The 15,889-nt window shown below is 40.2% G+C and overlaps 2 protein-coding genes across 8 annotated transcripts in view; both read right to left on the reverse strand.

Annotated features, from left to right (window-relative positions):
• fhod1 (formin homology 2 domain containing 1) overlaps positions 1 to 3,351 on the reverse strand; it is a 59,871-nt gene extending 56,520 nt beyond the window's left edge. For 6 of the 7 annotated variants that reach the window (XM_039613760.1, XM_031743717.2, XM_031743716.2 and 3 more), the window contains exon 1: positions 1,776 to 1,940. In XM_039613760.1, coding sequence (XP_039469694.1) covers positions 1,776 to 1,940 — 165 coding nt within the window. Of the gene's footprint in view, positions 1 to 1,775; positions 2,007 to 3,333 lie in introns of those variants that run through there. The other variant, XM_031743712.2, reaches the window with a different exon arrangement.
• An 840-nt stretch (positions 3,352 to 4,191) lies between these two features.
• LOC116323376 (NACHT, LRR and PYD domains-containing protein 14-like) lies at positions 4,192 to 14,729 on the reverse strand. The gene is made up of 8 exons (XM_031743699.2): positions 13,788 to 14,729; positions 12,023 to 12,196; positions 11,163 to 11,336; positions 9,433 to 9,609; positions 9,151 to 9,324; positions 6,538 to 6,711; positions 5,325 to 5,498; positions 4,192 to 4,680 (listed from the first exon to the last, which is right to left on the reverse strand). The coding sequence occupies exons 1-8, from the start codon at positions 14,702 to 14,704 to the stop codon at positions 4,662 to 4,664; spliced, it is 1,983 nt and encodes a 660-aa protein (XP_031599559.2). The 5' UTR covers positions 14,705 to 14,729; the 3' UTR covers positions 4,192 to 4,661.
• Positions 14,730 to 15,889: the final 1,160 nt, after the last annotated feature.

Consider the following 15,889-nt stretch of genomic DNA (forward strand, 5'->3'; position numbering starts at 1 on the left):
TGACTCACTGTAGTGTAACAGCATGCTGACATAATGCTGAGTGAGCCTGAGTGACATGACGCTGCAGTCACTTCCTGTTTGGAAAAACAGACTCCTTAGCACAAAGCAGCATCATTAGTCACCCAAGCAACAGGAAACAGGACCACAGAGCTTATTCCGCTTTTCCAAACAACAACGCATTAAACTCACCATTTTCAGCCACATTTTCAACTCCCTGACAGAATGGACCATTGTGAAGTGGAGCAACATGACTTTTCACGATAATTTCATGAGGCAAAACTGCACATACGATAGCTTCAAAGGGCAGGAAGACTACTTCTTCATTTTGAATCAATCCAGTTTTATTTATACGGTCCCTGTTCACAACAGTCACCTGCAGACACTTCCCAGTGATACAAATGTTCAGAAGATCCAGTATGAGCAGCACTTTGTGACAGTGGGGAGGAAGAACTCCCTTTTAACAGGAAGAGACCTCTGGCAGAACCAGGCTCACGGAGGGACAGCCATCTGCTGAATCAGGTTGGGTGTAAGGGGAAAGAGAAGCAACTGCCCCTAATCTTAAAAGCCTCCTGAATCCAAACTGGGACAGGTTCCATATGAGAGGGGTCTGTTCCCTACAGGTCTGCCTCCCATTCTACTTTCAGAAACGTGGGAACCACAAGTAAGCCTGCAGGCTGAGAGAGAAGTGCTCTGTGGGGATAATAATTATTCTGCGAGGTCTTTACAATATGACACAGCCTGATCATTCAGTTTGCGAGGGAAATAATAGGACACTGTAAAAAAAGTGTCCAAGTTTTGGACCCTTTCTGTTAGTTTTTCCCCCTACAGCTTTCAGGCATTAAATTGAGATGACATAAAATGGTCTTTTTGCTGAAAGACAAACGATTTGGTCTTAAACCCGTGATGAACACAGAGTCAGCAGGGTTCACCCTTTAGGGAAGATAACCAAGTGTACAAAATGTTGTTGACATTTCAGTCTGAACGCACAGGATGCCGAGTGTTTTGGTTTTTTCCTTTGAGACTTCCCAGTGGGGTCATTCAGGTCTACCTTCTGTCCCCGGAATAAACCTGGAGTTTGAGTTTGTTAATTTGACCTTTTTCACTTAGCTTACCTTCACTGCACCTGCACTTATTCAGTTCCTAACCTTTAATCTTTTTGAAGGCACGTTATGTGTTTTTATATTGCCTTCTGCCCCTTTTCCATCTCGACTTTATTTTGTCTCAGGATGTAGCTGAATGCCTCTGCTGTGAAAATAACCCTGAAGTGATGTTGAGCCTTATTGATTATGTTCGGATCGATTCTGAATCCCTGACAGAGAAAGGGGGCTTGGGACTAAGAAGGAAAAAGCTCACGTGGAAAATCAGACTGAAAAAAAGAGAAACGGATACAAGTGTAATTAAAACGTTTTCTACTTTAATGAGGAGGAGGTCAATAAAGTCCTGTTTCTCTCACACTTGTATTGATTTCTGTATTAAATGTGTAAAAGGAATAACAGCTGCTATCCTGTTGAATGACTCGTGTTTTCGGCTCTAACTCGGACACACCAGACTGTATGAGTTTAAATGGAGTCCGGTGTGTGTTTTTGGACTGCAGCAAACATCATAAACGCCTCTTTGACACCTGAAGACTTTCGGCTGACTCGGATAATTCGAAGTATTTAAAACTTATTCCCACCCCAGCCTCTCTGTCCGGTCCGGTTTAGCAGGTTTCCCCGTAAAGGTTTAAGCTCCCCAGCAGGACTGGCGTTAACCAGGTAGTCCCGTCAGTGACCCACCTTCAGCGGCGGCTCCAGCAGCTTGTGGATCCCGGCGATCTGCTCGCTGAGCGGCAGGTTCTCTTCCAGGTTCACCGTCGGAGGTCTCCGAGGTTCGGGGAAGTTTGTGCAGATAAACGGATCCGAGTCCTCCAGGTACTGGACCCGGCAGACGATGGAGGCCATGGCCGTGCGCCCGTGACCCGACTGCGGCTGTAAAAGTGCGAGCTGTCGGCGAAGGTCCGTCCTCCGCTGGAAGAAAGTTTAAATGAGAGGAGAAAGTGGTCAGCTCCAGATATATATCCGCCACTCACTTCCGGCGCCTTCAAAGTAAAACTAAACCTTAAAAGAAAAACTCATTATTCAAAAGAACACTTTGTTGATGAGGAGATTATTTCTTATTTATTTCTTATTTTCATCAGATCTGGATTAGGTTCTTAGTGCATATCAGTGAACTCACCCTCCAATCTGCTCAGACCCCCCAAAGTTACCCTTATGAGATCACACTAAAAGACCAAGTTTTTTTTTTTACTTAGATTGAGGCATTTGAAAGGTACTTTTATTGTAATTAAAATTATACACAAAGGTCTGACAAAGTATACTTCAAGATAACCAGATAGCAATACAAGACCCACTTAAATCCTAATCTCAGTATTCACTGACCGTTAGTTGGGCTAGTCACACTGATAACTTGTCTTCTTGTTTGCAGCAAATGCTGCATTTTTTATGCAGACTGGTGGTTTTTGGTGTCAACCAGAAAATAGTCCATCGGGTTGTGCCAGAGACCATCATAAGGTTTAGGATGTCGCTGCGGGGTGGCACGCGCTCTGTGCGATTGGCTCAGTCTGTCATGATCTTTATTTCTTTATGATCCTTCTTTATTCAGACAAGCACAGAGGTTCTGTCAGACTGATCACATGTCCTCTATGCTGAGTATGAGCCTAGTATTGGCTTCTGCATGACAACAGTCGCAGAATACGAGGTGAACTGCTTTTAAAATTCATTCATGTTAGTCAGGCTTTTCAGCAAGTTTTTAAAAGTTATCTGCACATTAAAAATGTTTAGTGATTCTTTGTGAAGGCAGGTTATGTGACAGAAGCTGAGCACATGTGGTATTGTAGTTTATGTTGTTTACATATAAGAAAACATATGTAACCAATCAAACTGTCACGGGCAGAGCTGATGGATGAGCATGCAGCTCCTGGAGCCTCGGGGTGCAGTGTGTTAGGCCAGCGGTCCCCAACCTTTTTTGCGCCACGGACCGGTTTATGCCCGACAATATTTTCACGGACCGGCAATGAGGTGTCGCGGATGAATACAACAAAATAAAACTAGTGCCGGTACCGAAAAAAAGAAGATTTATTCATAACACACGTGAAAAGACCCAGGAAAACCGAGTTAACGATAAAACGATAACAAAATAACGTTGAAAACCGATAAAAACCCTGAAAACCATACATTTCACACCTGAGCCTCAACTCTCGCGGCCCGGTACCAAACGACTCACGGACCGGTACCGGTCCGAGGCCCGGGGGTTGGGGACCGCTGTGTTAGGCTGCTAATCCACATTTTTACTAACCGCTCCATCCTCACGAGGCCCGTCAGCAGAGCCGTTTGTTGATCAGCAGCGTCCTCTGGTGGCTGACTGACTGTAGTACAAAGATTTTCAATGACACATTAAAGCTTTTTGTTTTTCTAGCTAGCTTAAAGAGTGATGCCGAAAACTGTCATTAGGAAATTAAAAAAATATACACCTGCAAACACCTGCGCTTTTTCTCAGTCATAAATACTGCTTAAATCCCCACAAAGAACTTGGACTCACTGGACTCCCCTAGGGATACAGATGTATAAATGTTCAAATGTATATCAAATACTTCAGCCAAAAAAAATAAAATAAAAATAAAAGAAATTTCCTTTCAGAATATTTCTTTTTACAATTCATGTTGCTGAAGTTAATGCAAAAAAAAAAAGAAAAAAAAAAAGAAAGAAAAAAAATCAGAATACTTTATTAATCCCTAAGGAAATGATGTAAAGCTACACACAACCTACATATGCACACTGTCATAGTCAATCTGACATCCAAGGTATAATCTTACCATAATCATTGAAGCATAAGTATGAATGTCTTTTCCCTAACTCCTGCTAGAGGCATCAATCAATCTGGATTAAACTTTATCAACATCTATGAAGCTTTCAGGAATTATTTTTACGTCACTCACATACTTACAAGTTATATAAATTATGTGCAGTAGCTGATCTTAAAACAAATGGCAACATTACATCTATGTTAAACAGTTTTTAGTGCAGTGGGACTTTGACACAATTGTAACTAAATGTTTGTCAGACAGTGATGCTAACAGTGCCTGTAACCCATCACTTTGTCTTATACAATGAGTATGTAGCTTGAAGAGAAGAAGAACAATAAATACATGTTTATTATTCATTTATTTGCTGTTTATAAACAGAAATTTTCATCACCTCATCATATACAGTATTATAATGAAAATAAAAAAAATAAATTATAAATGATCATACATGTCCATCTTTTTATACATGAGCAAAGCAAAGAAGCACTGCTGGCCTGGCAAACACACAGGGTGCTTCTTGTATGATACAATGATATCATGGGTATAATTACAGTTTATGCTTCCATGGTGGAGTTCACATGGTTGGCTCTACATTGTCTGACAGGTGAAATGTTCTCTGGGCAGTTCGCACTGCAGCACGCATAGTTTTATGCACTTCTTCCGATTCTTATATCAGTGACTGATGGGTGGAGCTCTACTTGACACGCCACATCCCAGTAACATGGAACAGTGAGAGACTCTATGTACAAACTGCTGCTGCTTCGACCTCTGTGGATCTGTGGACTCAGTTCATCTTCTCTCAGCACATGCATTACCCCATTTACCAAAATGGCAGCCATCTGTGGAGAGAAGAAGAAACACTGAATACGTGTTTATGTGCAGCACATCCAGTATAAAATACAGCAGAGATTCAGATCTCTTCAGAGCAGCAGTGGAAAGGCTGTGCAGTGTAGCTAGCACTGTCTTAGTTCTTCATGTTAACATGTTGGTGTGAACATGTTGAGCTTGAAGCTCACAGACCTGCAGATGCTTTTAGCATCAAGTCTAATCAATTTCATGAAGTAAACTGAGCGCCCCACAGGCTTCATTACTGCACAAATTCGTTAGTGCGGATAGATATACACAAATATGATGACAGGTCGTCAGCAGGGAATCTAGTCTAGTCTGTGGCTACCAAACAGAGTGAAATCAGATGCGATACTCTGAGAGCGTGATGAATGAGGACTATCTCTGTACATCTTGTAGGGCTGTCACCTGTAACCGAGCTTTTGTTGGCGTAGGCATGAACACAACATAAGTAGGCAGTGCTACATCACAGAAAGTGTCTGACTGGCTCATTGAGTTGTCTTTTTGTCTGAAGCCTGTCTTCACTCTCCTCACAGACCTTCAGGGAAAGGTTGTGAGAGCCTGTACACACTTTTACAGGAAACACTGGATTTAGTACAATAATGTTCAAAGCAACTGGCTCCAACCCTTTACTGACCTCAGAGTCTCTAGTGTAAAGTCTGGATGCTTCACAAGATCAACGAGCTGTTGCACGCCTGAATTGTGCAGCTTGTTTCCTCTCAGGTCCAGCTCTCTCAGATGGGAGGGGTTGGACTTCAGAGCTGAACTCAGAGAAGTACAGTTGATTTCTGCTGAGCTGCACCAATGCAGTCTGAAAGAATAAAGACATATAGATAAAATGATTTCCAGTTCAGTCAGAAGATGGTTCACTGAGACTGTCGTGTTAAAAATGTTCTAAAAAGGCCCCAAAATTTAGATTAGTGCCATCAATATATTATTATCACTGCAAATATAATACTCAGAGTCAACATGTTCATATCTATAGAAAATCTGAAAGTCAGAATCACACCTCACAGATAAATCTGATCACTTTATAGATCACATTTGATGGTACAACAGTGTGAACAAATAATGTTTGTAGGCTTTGTTAACAGGAGAACCTTATTGAAACTTCTTTATATCTTTACCAACTATTTTCAGCTGTTTTAAGATGTGTATGACTTAGCTACCTCTTTGCCACTCTGAACTGTGCCGTCCACACATATTTAGTTCTATTTCAATTCAGTTTCATTTATATAACACCAAATCACAACAATATTGCCTCATGGCACTTTATACTGTAAAGTTAAGACCCTACAGTAATACAGAGAAAACCCCCCAAATCAGATGATGCCCTGTGAGCAAGCACTATGGCAACAGTGGGAAGGAAAAACTCCCTTTCAACATGAAGAAACCTCTGACAGAACAAGGGGTCATGGAGGGGTGACCATCATCTTTTGATGTAAAAGGCTGGGTGATATGGAAAAAAATTATAACATAATATTTTTTTCCAAATCAATCGATATTAGTATAGATCATGATATAAATCAAATCACTAAATCTTTATACTTTATATTGATTCAGTCCTAACTGGCACAAGTTCATTTTATATATGTAATATAGCTGTAATCTAGTTTTATTTCCTGAAGATATGGACACAACAAAAGCAACTGTCTGGTTATCAACTCAAACATAAGACCACAGCAAGCTTCTGGTTGAATGTGACAGCTTGATATAAGTTATTATCACTGTTCTCTTCTCAGTTGTACTCATGAAAGCCTGCAGGTTTACAGGAAATGCTGAAGGGTTGATACTAACTTCAGTTCAGTGTTCCTGAAAACCATGTGGACCAACTACCATCGTTTACTGACCTCAGAGTCTCCAGTAAACAATGAGGACTCTTCATGAGATTAGACAGCTGCTTAACTCCTGAATCCTCCAGGGTGTTGTGACCCAGGTCCAGATGTCTCAGATGGGAGGGGCTGGACTTCAAAGCTGAGCCCAGATAAGAACAACTGGTTTCCGACAATTCACAGCCCCTTAATCTGAGTAAAGAATAAAATGTGGAGATAAAATAATTGATAATCCAACCAGATGTGTTCAGGTTCTAAATGTGAAACTCAAGAATAATTATTCCTAACCAATAAGCTTTTAACCAATAAGCTTTTTTGATTTTAGTAGCTTTCTGTAATTATGGACTGTTATCTTATCAGCTTCTACCCACTTTTTTTTTTTTTTTTTTTAGCCTGCAGTAAATTATTTTATTTACAGCATCATCCTGTATACCCGAGGGAGTGCAAAATAAAACAAGTCAGTGCTGTACATGTGTCAGAATCATATGAGACAGTAGATATTTATCACAACTGAGTTTACACGAACTGTGAATATCAAGATATCGAGCAAACAACATAAAAATCGCATAAAGGACATCTCCTGTCCTTTTCTGGAAATAAAGGGAGGTTCAGTATCCACAGTCATCTTAACTGAGCAAACAGACCTCTTGTAAATGACAGAGGGGCACTTGCGTGTTGGAGCGTGACTGTTGTGAAGGTTTCACTTTCATTTATTTTATTTTATTTTATTTTTTTTTAAATATTTTATTTTTTGTTTTTAAATTAAACACAGCATGCTTATACAGATTCAACTGAGGACAATTACTACATTTAGCCTTTGTGAACTTATAAGCATGAAAAAAGAAACAGACGAAAGAAAGAAAAAAAATTATAAGAATATTAACTAACTAAAGAGTAAAATAAAATAAGAAAATTCACGCGGAGTGTGAGGCATAAATTATGATCAGTTAATTTTTTAAAAATTCTAGAAATTTCTAGAAACAAATTTCCCACGTGTGGGACTAATAAAGGTTATCTTATCTTATCTTATCTTATCTTAAATGGCTGCCAAATCGTACAAAAACTCGCCAGATTCCCCTTTCTATCAAATCTTATCTGGCCACAGACACCATCTCATTAAGCCACCTTTTAAAACACGGGGCCGAAGAAGACCACCACGGTAAAAGAATAAGCTTCTTTGCAGCCAGCATACCCACTGTAATTATCTGTTTTTTTGAAAAGGAAAAAGATTTGATTGATGCAAATGATCCAAGTATAGCCAGTGTACTATGTAGTGGTACTTTTTTCTCAAATTGGTTTGAAAACCACATAAAAATCTGGCTCCAAAAAGCTTTCAGGACAGAGCAATGCCAAAATAGATGTGCAAGGGAACCTTTACCGATATTACATCTATCACATAAGAGGGATACAGAATTATAGATCCGGTTAAGTTTAAGTTTAGAAAAGTGTAATCTGTGAATGACTTTAAACTGGATTAGTTTATATCTAGCGTTTATTGAGCCTTTCTGAATATTGGACAAACAATTTGACCATTGGTCCTCAGACAGAGGGACACCGAGGTCTTCAGCCCATGTTTTCTTAATTCGATCAGAATCAACTGGGATTGTAAAGCACTTGACAAACTGAGATATCAAATGTTTAAAATCTGCTTTCTGAATTATATCAAAGTAAGTATGACTTAGTGGCTTCAGTGGAAAGTCTGAAAAGTTTCATTGAACAAAATTCCTTATTTGAAGATAACGAAAAAAATGTGATTGAGGTAACTGGAACTTTTGTTGAAGTTGAAGGAAAGACATAAATTTGTCATCTATATACAAATCCTCAATGCATTTCAATCCCTTTTCCCCCCATTCTAAAAACACCCTATCCATTTTACCTGGTTTAAACAAGTGATTATGTATTATTGGCATTCTTACTGAAAAGTCAGGTAGTTTAAGAGATTTCCTAATTTGACTTAATATCTTTAAGGAGTGTTTAACAACAAAATTACGACTGATAGAATTATTAGAAGAACCCGTGTTAGAAAACAATAAGACCGGTAATGAGGCTTCAGATACTGTTGCTGCCTCTACCTGGAGCCAGATCGGAAGCTTATCATAACAGTAATCAGTAGGCGACCCCACTGCCAGTGCAATAGAGCTCTTGAATGTCTAAACACAGGGAGACCCAACCCTCCGCTGGAAGTATTTTTTTGAAGATGATATCCGAGGGGGTTTTCCTGCCCAAATGAATGAAAGAATCAATGAATCAAGCTGCTTAAAAAATTTAAGTGGCAAATAAATAGGAAGGTTTTGAAAAAGATATAAAAATCGTGGCAGAGACACCATTCTAATTGCATTTATTCGACCAATCAAAGATAGAGGGAGCAGTTTCCATTTTCTAATATTGTCTTTGAGCTTGTCCAGCATTTCCAAGAAATTCAATTTATAGAGAAGTTTGGGATTTTTAGAGATCTTAAGGCCAAGATAGGTAAAAGATGTTGTCACTAATTTGAATGGGAGTGAGCTGAGAAACTTTGGCATAGATTATCTGTTATTGGCATAAATTCAGATTTGTCCCAGCTTCTACCCACTTAATCCAGATGTCCTTACATAAGGATAATGAATTTAACAGATAAAAAAGTAAACTGACCTCAGAGTTTCAAGCCTACAGTGTGAACTCTTCACAAGGCTAGCAAGCTGTTTCACTCCTGAATCCTGCAGCTTGTTGTCACTCATGTCCAGATGTTTCAGATGGGAGGGGTTGGACTTCAGAGCTGAGACTAAAAAGGCACAACTCATTTCTGACAAGCTGGATGCCCTTAACCTGAATAAACATTATAACATCAGGTTTAGAATAAACTAAAAAAATCTAGTATCATCACAACTTCATATCATATTCATCCCAGTGTACAACTAAAACATGGTGTCTAACCTCAGAGTCTCCAGTCTGCACTGTGGACTCTTGAGAAAACCACACAGGTGCTTTACTCCCAAATCTTCCAACTCCTTGTTGTGGCTGAAGTCCAGAAGCTTCAGATAGGAGTGGATTGCATTCAGAGCTTTAGCCAGGGAAGAACAGCTGGTCCTTGACAAATTGCACCGAATCAGTCTGAATAAGAAAATAAATTATATACATTAGAATCACAGATAATTTGATCCAGGGTTTTACATGTGCATATTTACAGCATTACTGTAGTGACCCAAATCAAACTCTTCATCAAATGGCCACTGAAGTGTATGAAAAAAACAAACAAAAGCTGGCTCTGGATCAGTTCCATTCAAAGAAAATAAACAAAATAGGCCCATAGGTCCCCAACTGGTTGTGGCAGATGGCCGCCCCTCCCTGAGCCTGGTTTCTTCCTGTTAAAGGGGAATTCTTCCTTCCCACTGTTGCCAAAGAGCTTGCACAAAGGAGGTCATATGATTGTTGGGGTTTTCTCTGTTTTCTTTGTATTATTGTAGCATCTTTACCTTACAATATAAAATTCTGCAAGGCAACTGTTGTTGTGATTTGCCTTTATATAAACAAACAAAATGGAACTGAATTGAATTGAATCAATTATGACTTAAAATTATGGCATTCACTGTGTAAGACACTTTTTGCATTGCTCTACTGGAGCTTCTGAGTATTATTTGAAGTATCACAATAATAGTATACTGGGATGCCAACCTTGCAAGAGTATGGAAAAAGGAAAACAATAAAACACTCAAGGTGACAAAGCTCAGTGTGTAAAATAGTAGTATGAAAGGTTGTGAAAACAGGCACTATACTGGCTGCAATGAAGATCTTAAAGGAGATTTTCTCTAAATGTAACAGGATTATGGCACCATAGCAGAAATGAAAAAGGAGATAAGGGATTATTCTGAAAGGGTGAATAAGCCAACCTGCAAATGTATTCAGCTGAAGATGAAATTACTTGTTGTTACTGAACAAAACTTATTATTTAATAACGTGATAATGTGTATAACTTGTAGAGAAGATAACAAGTGTATAACACTGAGCTAGTAAAGCGAATACCCCTCACAGAATACTAACAATAAAGTTTCTCAACTGCAGAGATAAGCTTGTAACAGTCACGATGGTGTGGTGTCTCTTTAAGACAATGTAAGGTCAGAAGTATGCGCCACTGCCCTCTGTGGGGTATGAGAGCAACGTGCTAGCACGTGAGTGTATGGACAGACACGGACTTTATATGTTTTACCTCTCTAACAATTTGCAACGTTACGGGTTGTAGGAACACTGTGCTTCATGTATGATAAACAGTAGCCGTTCAACCGGCCTTGTAAGGTTGATGAAGAGAGTGGGCATTAAAGGACAAGCACTGTGGAATTCCCAGTGCCAGTGTGGTCGTGAGTTTTTCTGACTGTCCTGCCAAGTGTTTCTACCGCTCCTCTCAACCACTGAGTACAACCCATGTTATAAGCTGGAGGCCATTAAATCAACTGGACTGAGAAAAGCTTTGAACAAGATGAAGGAAAAAAAGGGCAACAGTAATGAATTTAATTTGTACAGTGTGTGCTAATGAATCTTATAAACCTTCTTTATAAGCTCCTCTTTGAGGAACAGACAGTCATTTGGATTTCAATGGAAATAAAATAAAAATTTGTTTTTAGACAAACTTTGAACAAATTCTGCAGACAGACCAAGATTTTGAATTTTACCTCAGAGTCTCCAGTCTACACTCCGGGCTTTCTAGAAAACCACACAGCTGCTGCACTCCTGAGTCCTGCAGCATGTTGTCACTCAGATCCAGATGTTTCAGATGTGATGGGTTGAACTTCAGAGCTGAGCCAAGAGATGCACAACTGAACTCTGACAACCTACAGCCCTTCAATCTAAAGAAAGAATAACAAGAATCAAGAATCCAGTTATTGCACAAACATTTACATTTTTAATTGTGCAGTTCAGTATTACTATAAATAACCAGTAAGCTTTCCATAAATTAGTAGAGTGACCTTGTCCTTTTGCAATTGTGGTTCAACCTCCTGAACAATAACTCATGTCAACACAGATCAACAAACATGCTGCTGTCCTCAGTCAAGTCTTATAGCAAAATTAGTATCAGCTCACACATAAAAGCTGTATATAATACATATGATATATGTAGGCATTTGTCAGGCTAAAAAAATCCAAATAAACCTATCAGAAAAATAGTAGAACCTTTAGTTGCGGCCACATTAACAATCTGATATATTATTAAAAATGACATAATGCAATTCTCAGCTCAGCAATAGCAAAAATTCCAGGAAGACTACAGAAGAGCGGATACTGATAGAATTCTTTCCCCGGTGAAGAAGATATGACTCACAACATTTACCCAAGTCAAGAACATCCTCAAAGCATATCTTTGTCAAAGTCTACACTCAAGAGATGCCTTCTATGTACAATGTACAAATAAAATTTACAACAGGGTGCAAACCACTGGTTATATTTAAGAACAGAAAGGCCAGATTAGACTGCCATAACACACAAAACTTGGCCATTGGCCCAAATCTTATCAAACTAAAGTCTGTGACCTGACCTCAGGTGCTCCAGTCTACAGTTTGGATTCTCCAATGCAGCAGACAGATGCTTCACTCCTGAATCTTGCAGATCATTGTAACTCAGGTCCAGCTGTGTTAGATGGGATGGGCTAGACTTCAGAGCTGAGGCCACAACTTCACAGTGAGTCTCTGAGAGTCTGCAGCCACAAAGTCTGTAAGGACAAACATTACACTTTAGATCTACTTTACACATTTGATGACAGTTGAACATATCCCACTAACATGTCAGCTTATCTTCTTTCTTTTAATTCTCCAAAAGTTGAATCTGTTCATCTGGACGTAGCGTTTTGTGGGAGAAACGTTTCGTCACTCATCCAAGTGACTTCTTCAGTCTCAGCTGACTGCAGGTTTCCCAAAACCTTATAAACAGTACATTTGCATAATGACTGAAACCAGCCCACTGAAGGAACAATGGGCTGTGAGGTCAGTTCCTTAATCATAATTATGCAAATTCCCATGACCATTGATCAACAATCACTGACCAAAACCCACTGATCAAAGAACACTGATCAATGGCCATGAGTACCATTCACAGAGAGTTGGGGAATGGCTGCAATCACAGCGTTGTAAGATGGCGAAAGATGTACCCTTAGGCCCCCTCCTCGATTCAGAGATGGTCTTTCCCTCTTCTTTTGCAGCCATTCCCCAACTCTCTGTGAATGGTACTCATGGCCATTGATCAGTGTTCTTTGATCAGTGGGTTTTGGTCAGTGATTGTTGATCAATGGTCATGGGAATTTGCATAATTATGATTAAGGAACTGACCTCACAGCCCATTGTTCCTTCAGTGGGCTGGTTTCAGTCATTATGCAAATGTACTGTTTATAAGGTTTTGGGAAACCTGCAGTCAGCTGAGACTGAAGAAGTCACTTGGATGAGTGACGAAACGTTTCTCCCACTGAAAACGCTACGTCCAGATGAACAGATTCAACTTTTGGAGACTTACTTTCCTGGATGATTGAGCATGCATCAAGACTTTCTTTTAATTATTTTAATAATTGTTTAGCTTTAATCTGCAGAAGGGCCTTAAGTTGCATTCAGGCTGTGCACAGTCTGTTTACATGACCTGATTCTGCAATTGGCTCCAAAAAGTTATCATCTGGATCCAAATAACATTTTTACTGGCCACTGTGTTAATGTGATTTTTGTACTGGGTTACTCATTAAACAATTCCAGTTGTGAACGATTATCTTTGTTTGCTGCAAGAGTCATGTATAAATTTAGGATGAAATTTAAATGTTTTTCAAACTTTTGGTTAATGGTGTTCTCTGTGACAGATTTGTGCTTAGCATACACCTGGGTTCTATGTTTTAAACCACAGAAGTAATTTAGAGACTGGTGAAGTAAACAAAGCATGTGAAATTGATAGTTAATATTAGATACTTACGTTCAAAGAGGGGAAATGGGTTACCATATGTTTTGTAGATAATCAAAGTCTAATGATTTTTAAATACTTGTAGGATGCTGAAATAAACTAAGGTGATAGATGTTAATCTGTCTGTGAATGGCACTCGAGACCATTGATCAATGGTCATGACAATTAATGATCATGAAACTGACCTCACGGCCCATTGTTAGTCAGTGGTGTTATTTCGCTCATTATGCAAATGTACTGTTTAGTACACTACGTCCAGATGGAATACCCTTACCTGGATGATTATATCATCAAGGCGATATAAAAAAAATGAACCTACTTTGAATTATACTGTCTGAATTGTTAATGTTAATCACATTTGGACTCACCCAGCCTTTTTACAGTTCCTCACAGCTGGGATCAGTCTCCATTGTCCTTTCTCTGATGCATTGTATTTCCTCAGATCCAACTCATCCAGAACCTCCTCTGACATCTGCAGCATATAGGCCAAAGCTGAACAGTGAATCTCAGAGAGTTTCTTATCTGATCTGTTCTTTGACTTGAGGAACTCTTGGATCTCCTCATGGACAGAAAGATTTTTCATCTCCATCAGACAGTGAAAGATGTTAATGCTTCTGTCAGGAGACATTTCATCACTGTTCATCTTATTCAGACTGTTTATGACTATTTCGACATTTTTTGGACTATTCTCCGTCCAACCCAGCAGACCTCCTAAGAGTCTCTGGTTGGACTCCAGAGAGAGGCCATGAAGGAAGCGAACAAACATGTCCAGGTGGCCATTTTTACTTCGAAGGGATTTTTTCATGATTCTCTGTAGAAAGACATCCATAGATGGGGAGCTGTTTTTGTATTCCCAATCTCTCTTCAGGAAGTCCTGGAGCACTTCTGTCTTTTTGTGGGTGAAACAGTAGAACAGATAGACTGCAGCCAGGAACTCTTGAATGCTCAGATGAACAAAGCAGTAGGCTGCTTTCTTGAAGATCTCACACTCTCGTTTGAAGATCTCTGTACAAACTCCAGAGTACACCGAGGCTTCTGTGACATCCAACCCACACTGCTCCAGGTGTTCTTGGTAGAACAGGATATTTCCTTTCTCCAGATGTTGAAACGCCAGCTTTCCCAGCTTCAGGAGAACTTCCTTGTCAGCCTCTGTCTGCTCCTGTAGACTCGTCTTACGTCCCTCGTGGTACTTGTTCTTCTTCCTTTTTGTCTGAACCAGCAGGAAGTGTGAGTACATGTCAGTCAGGGTCTTGGGCAGCTCTCCTCTCTGCTCTGTAGTCAACATGTGCTCCAGAACTGTAGCAGTGATCCAGCAGAAGACTGGGATACTACACATGATGTGGAGGCTCCTGGATGTCTTCATGTGTGAGATGATTCTGCTGGACAGCTCTTCATCACTGAATCTCCTCCTGAAGTACTCCTCCTTCTGGGCATCAGTGAAGCCTCGTACTTCTGTTACCCTGTCAACACATGTAGGAGGGATCTGATTGGCTGCTGCAGGTCGGGAAGTTATCCAGACGAGAGCCGAGGGAAGCAGATTCCCCTGGATGAGGTTTGTCAGCAGCTGGCTGACTGATGACTTCTGTGTGACATCAGACAGCAGCTTCCTGTTGGTGAAATCCAGTGAAAGTCTGCTTTCATCCAGGCCGTCAAAGATGAACAAAAGTTTACAGACGGCGAGCTTCTCTGCTGTGACCTTCTGTAATGTTGGATGGAAAACATGGAGCAGCTCCAGAAGACTGTACTGCTCATCTCTGATCAGGTTCAGCTCCCTGAATGAAAGCAGAACCACCACACTGACATCTTGGTTCTCCAAGCCCTCTGCCCAGTCCAGAGTGAACTTCTGCACTGAGAAGGTTTTTCCAACACCAGCAACGCCGTTGGTCAGAACCACTCTGATGGGTCTCTGTTGGTCAGGTAAAGCTTTAAAGATGTCCTGGTACCTGACTGTAGTGTCATCATGACCCTCCATCTTGGAAGCTGTCTCCAGCTGCATCACCTCATGTTGAGTTTGAAGCTCTTCACTCTGTCCCTCTGTTATGAAGAGCTCAGTGTAGCTCCTGCTGAGGAGTGTTCTACTTCCTGTTTCATCAGTTCCTTCAGTCACACATTCACATCTCCTCCTCAGACTGATCTTATGTTCATCTAAAGCTTCCTGCAGACCATCATCTGCTGAAAGACAAAAAAACAATGAGACTAAAGAGAAAGAAAACTCCAGCATAACACAAGAAGTTGAATTTTCAGAAATGAGTCTATCAGCAGATAGATGTTCAATCGTACTTTGTACTTTGCTTTCACTGGCCTTCTGCCGTTTAGCTTTTGTTGTGGGGATTTTTCCACACTGGGGACAGAAGAAGTTTCCTGATGAAGCACACTGGTCCCAGTATGAGCAGACACACTGTTTGCAGAACCAGTGTCCAGAGCTGGTGGAAACCGGATCCTGACACAAAGCAGAGCAGGACAGCTGCTC

This window comes from Oreochromis aureus, linkage group 1, assembly GCF_013358895.1.
Source record: "Oreochromis aureus strain Israel breed Guangdong linkage group 1, ZZ_aureus, whole genome shotgun sequence".
Lineage (NCBI taxonomy): Eukaryota > Metazoa > Chordata > Actinopteri > Cichliformes > Cichlidae > Oreochromis > Oreochromis aureus.

Coding starts and splice junctions, on each gene's coding strand:
- LOC116323376 (XM_031743699.2), bottom strand. CDS start 14,704: ATGTTGACTACAGAGCAGAGAGGAGAGCTGCCCAAGACCCTGACTGAC. Junction 11,337..12,022: donor TGTAGACTGGAGCACCTGAG/GTCAGGTCACAG, acceptor TTCTTTCTTTAG/ATTGAAGGGCTGTAGGTTGT. Junction 9,610..11,162: donor TGTAGACTGGAGACTCTGAG/GTAAAATTCAAA, acceptor TTTCTTATTCAG/ACTGATTCGGTGCAATTTGT.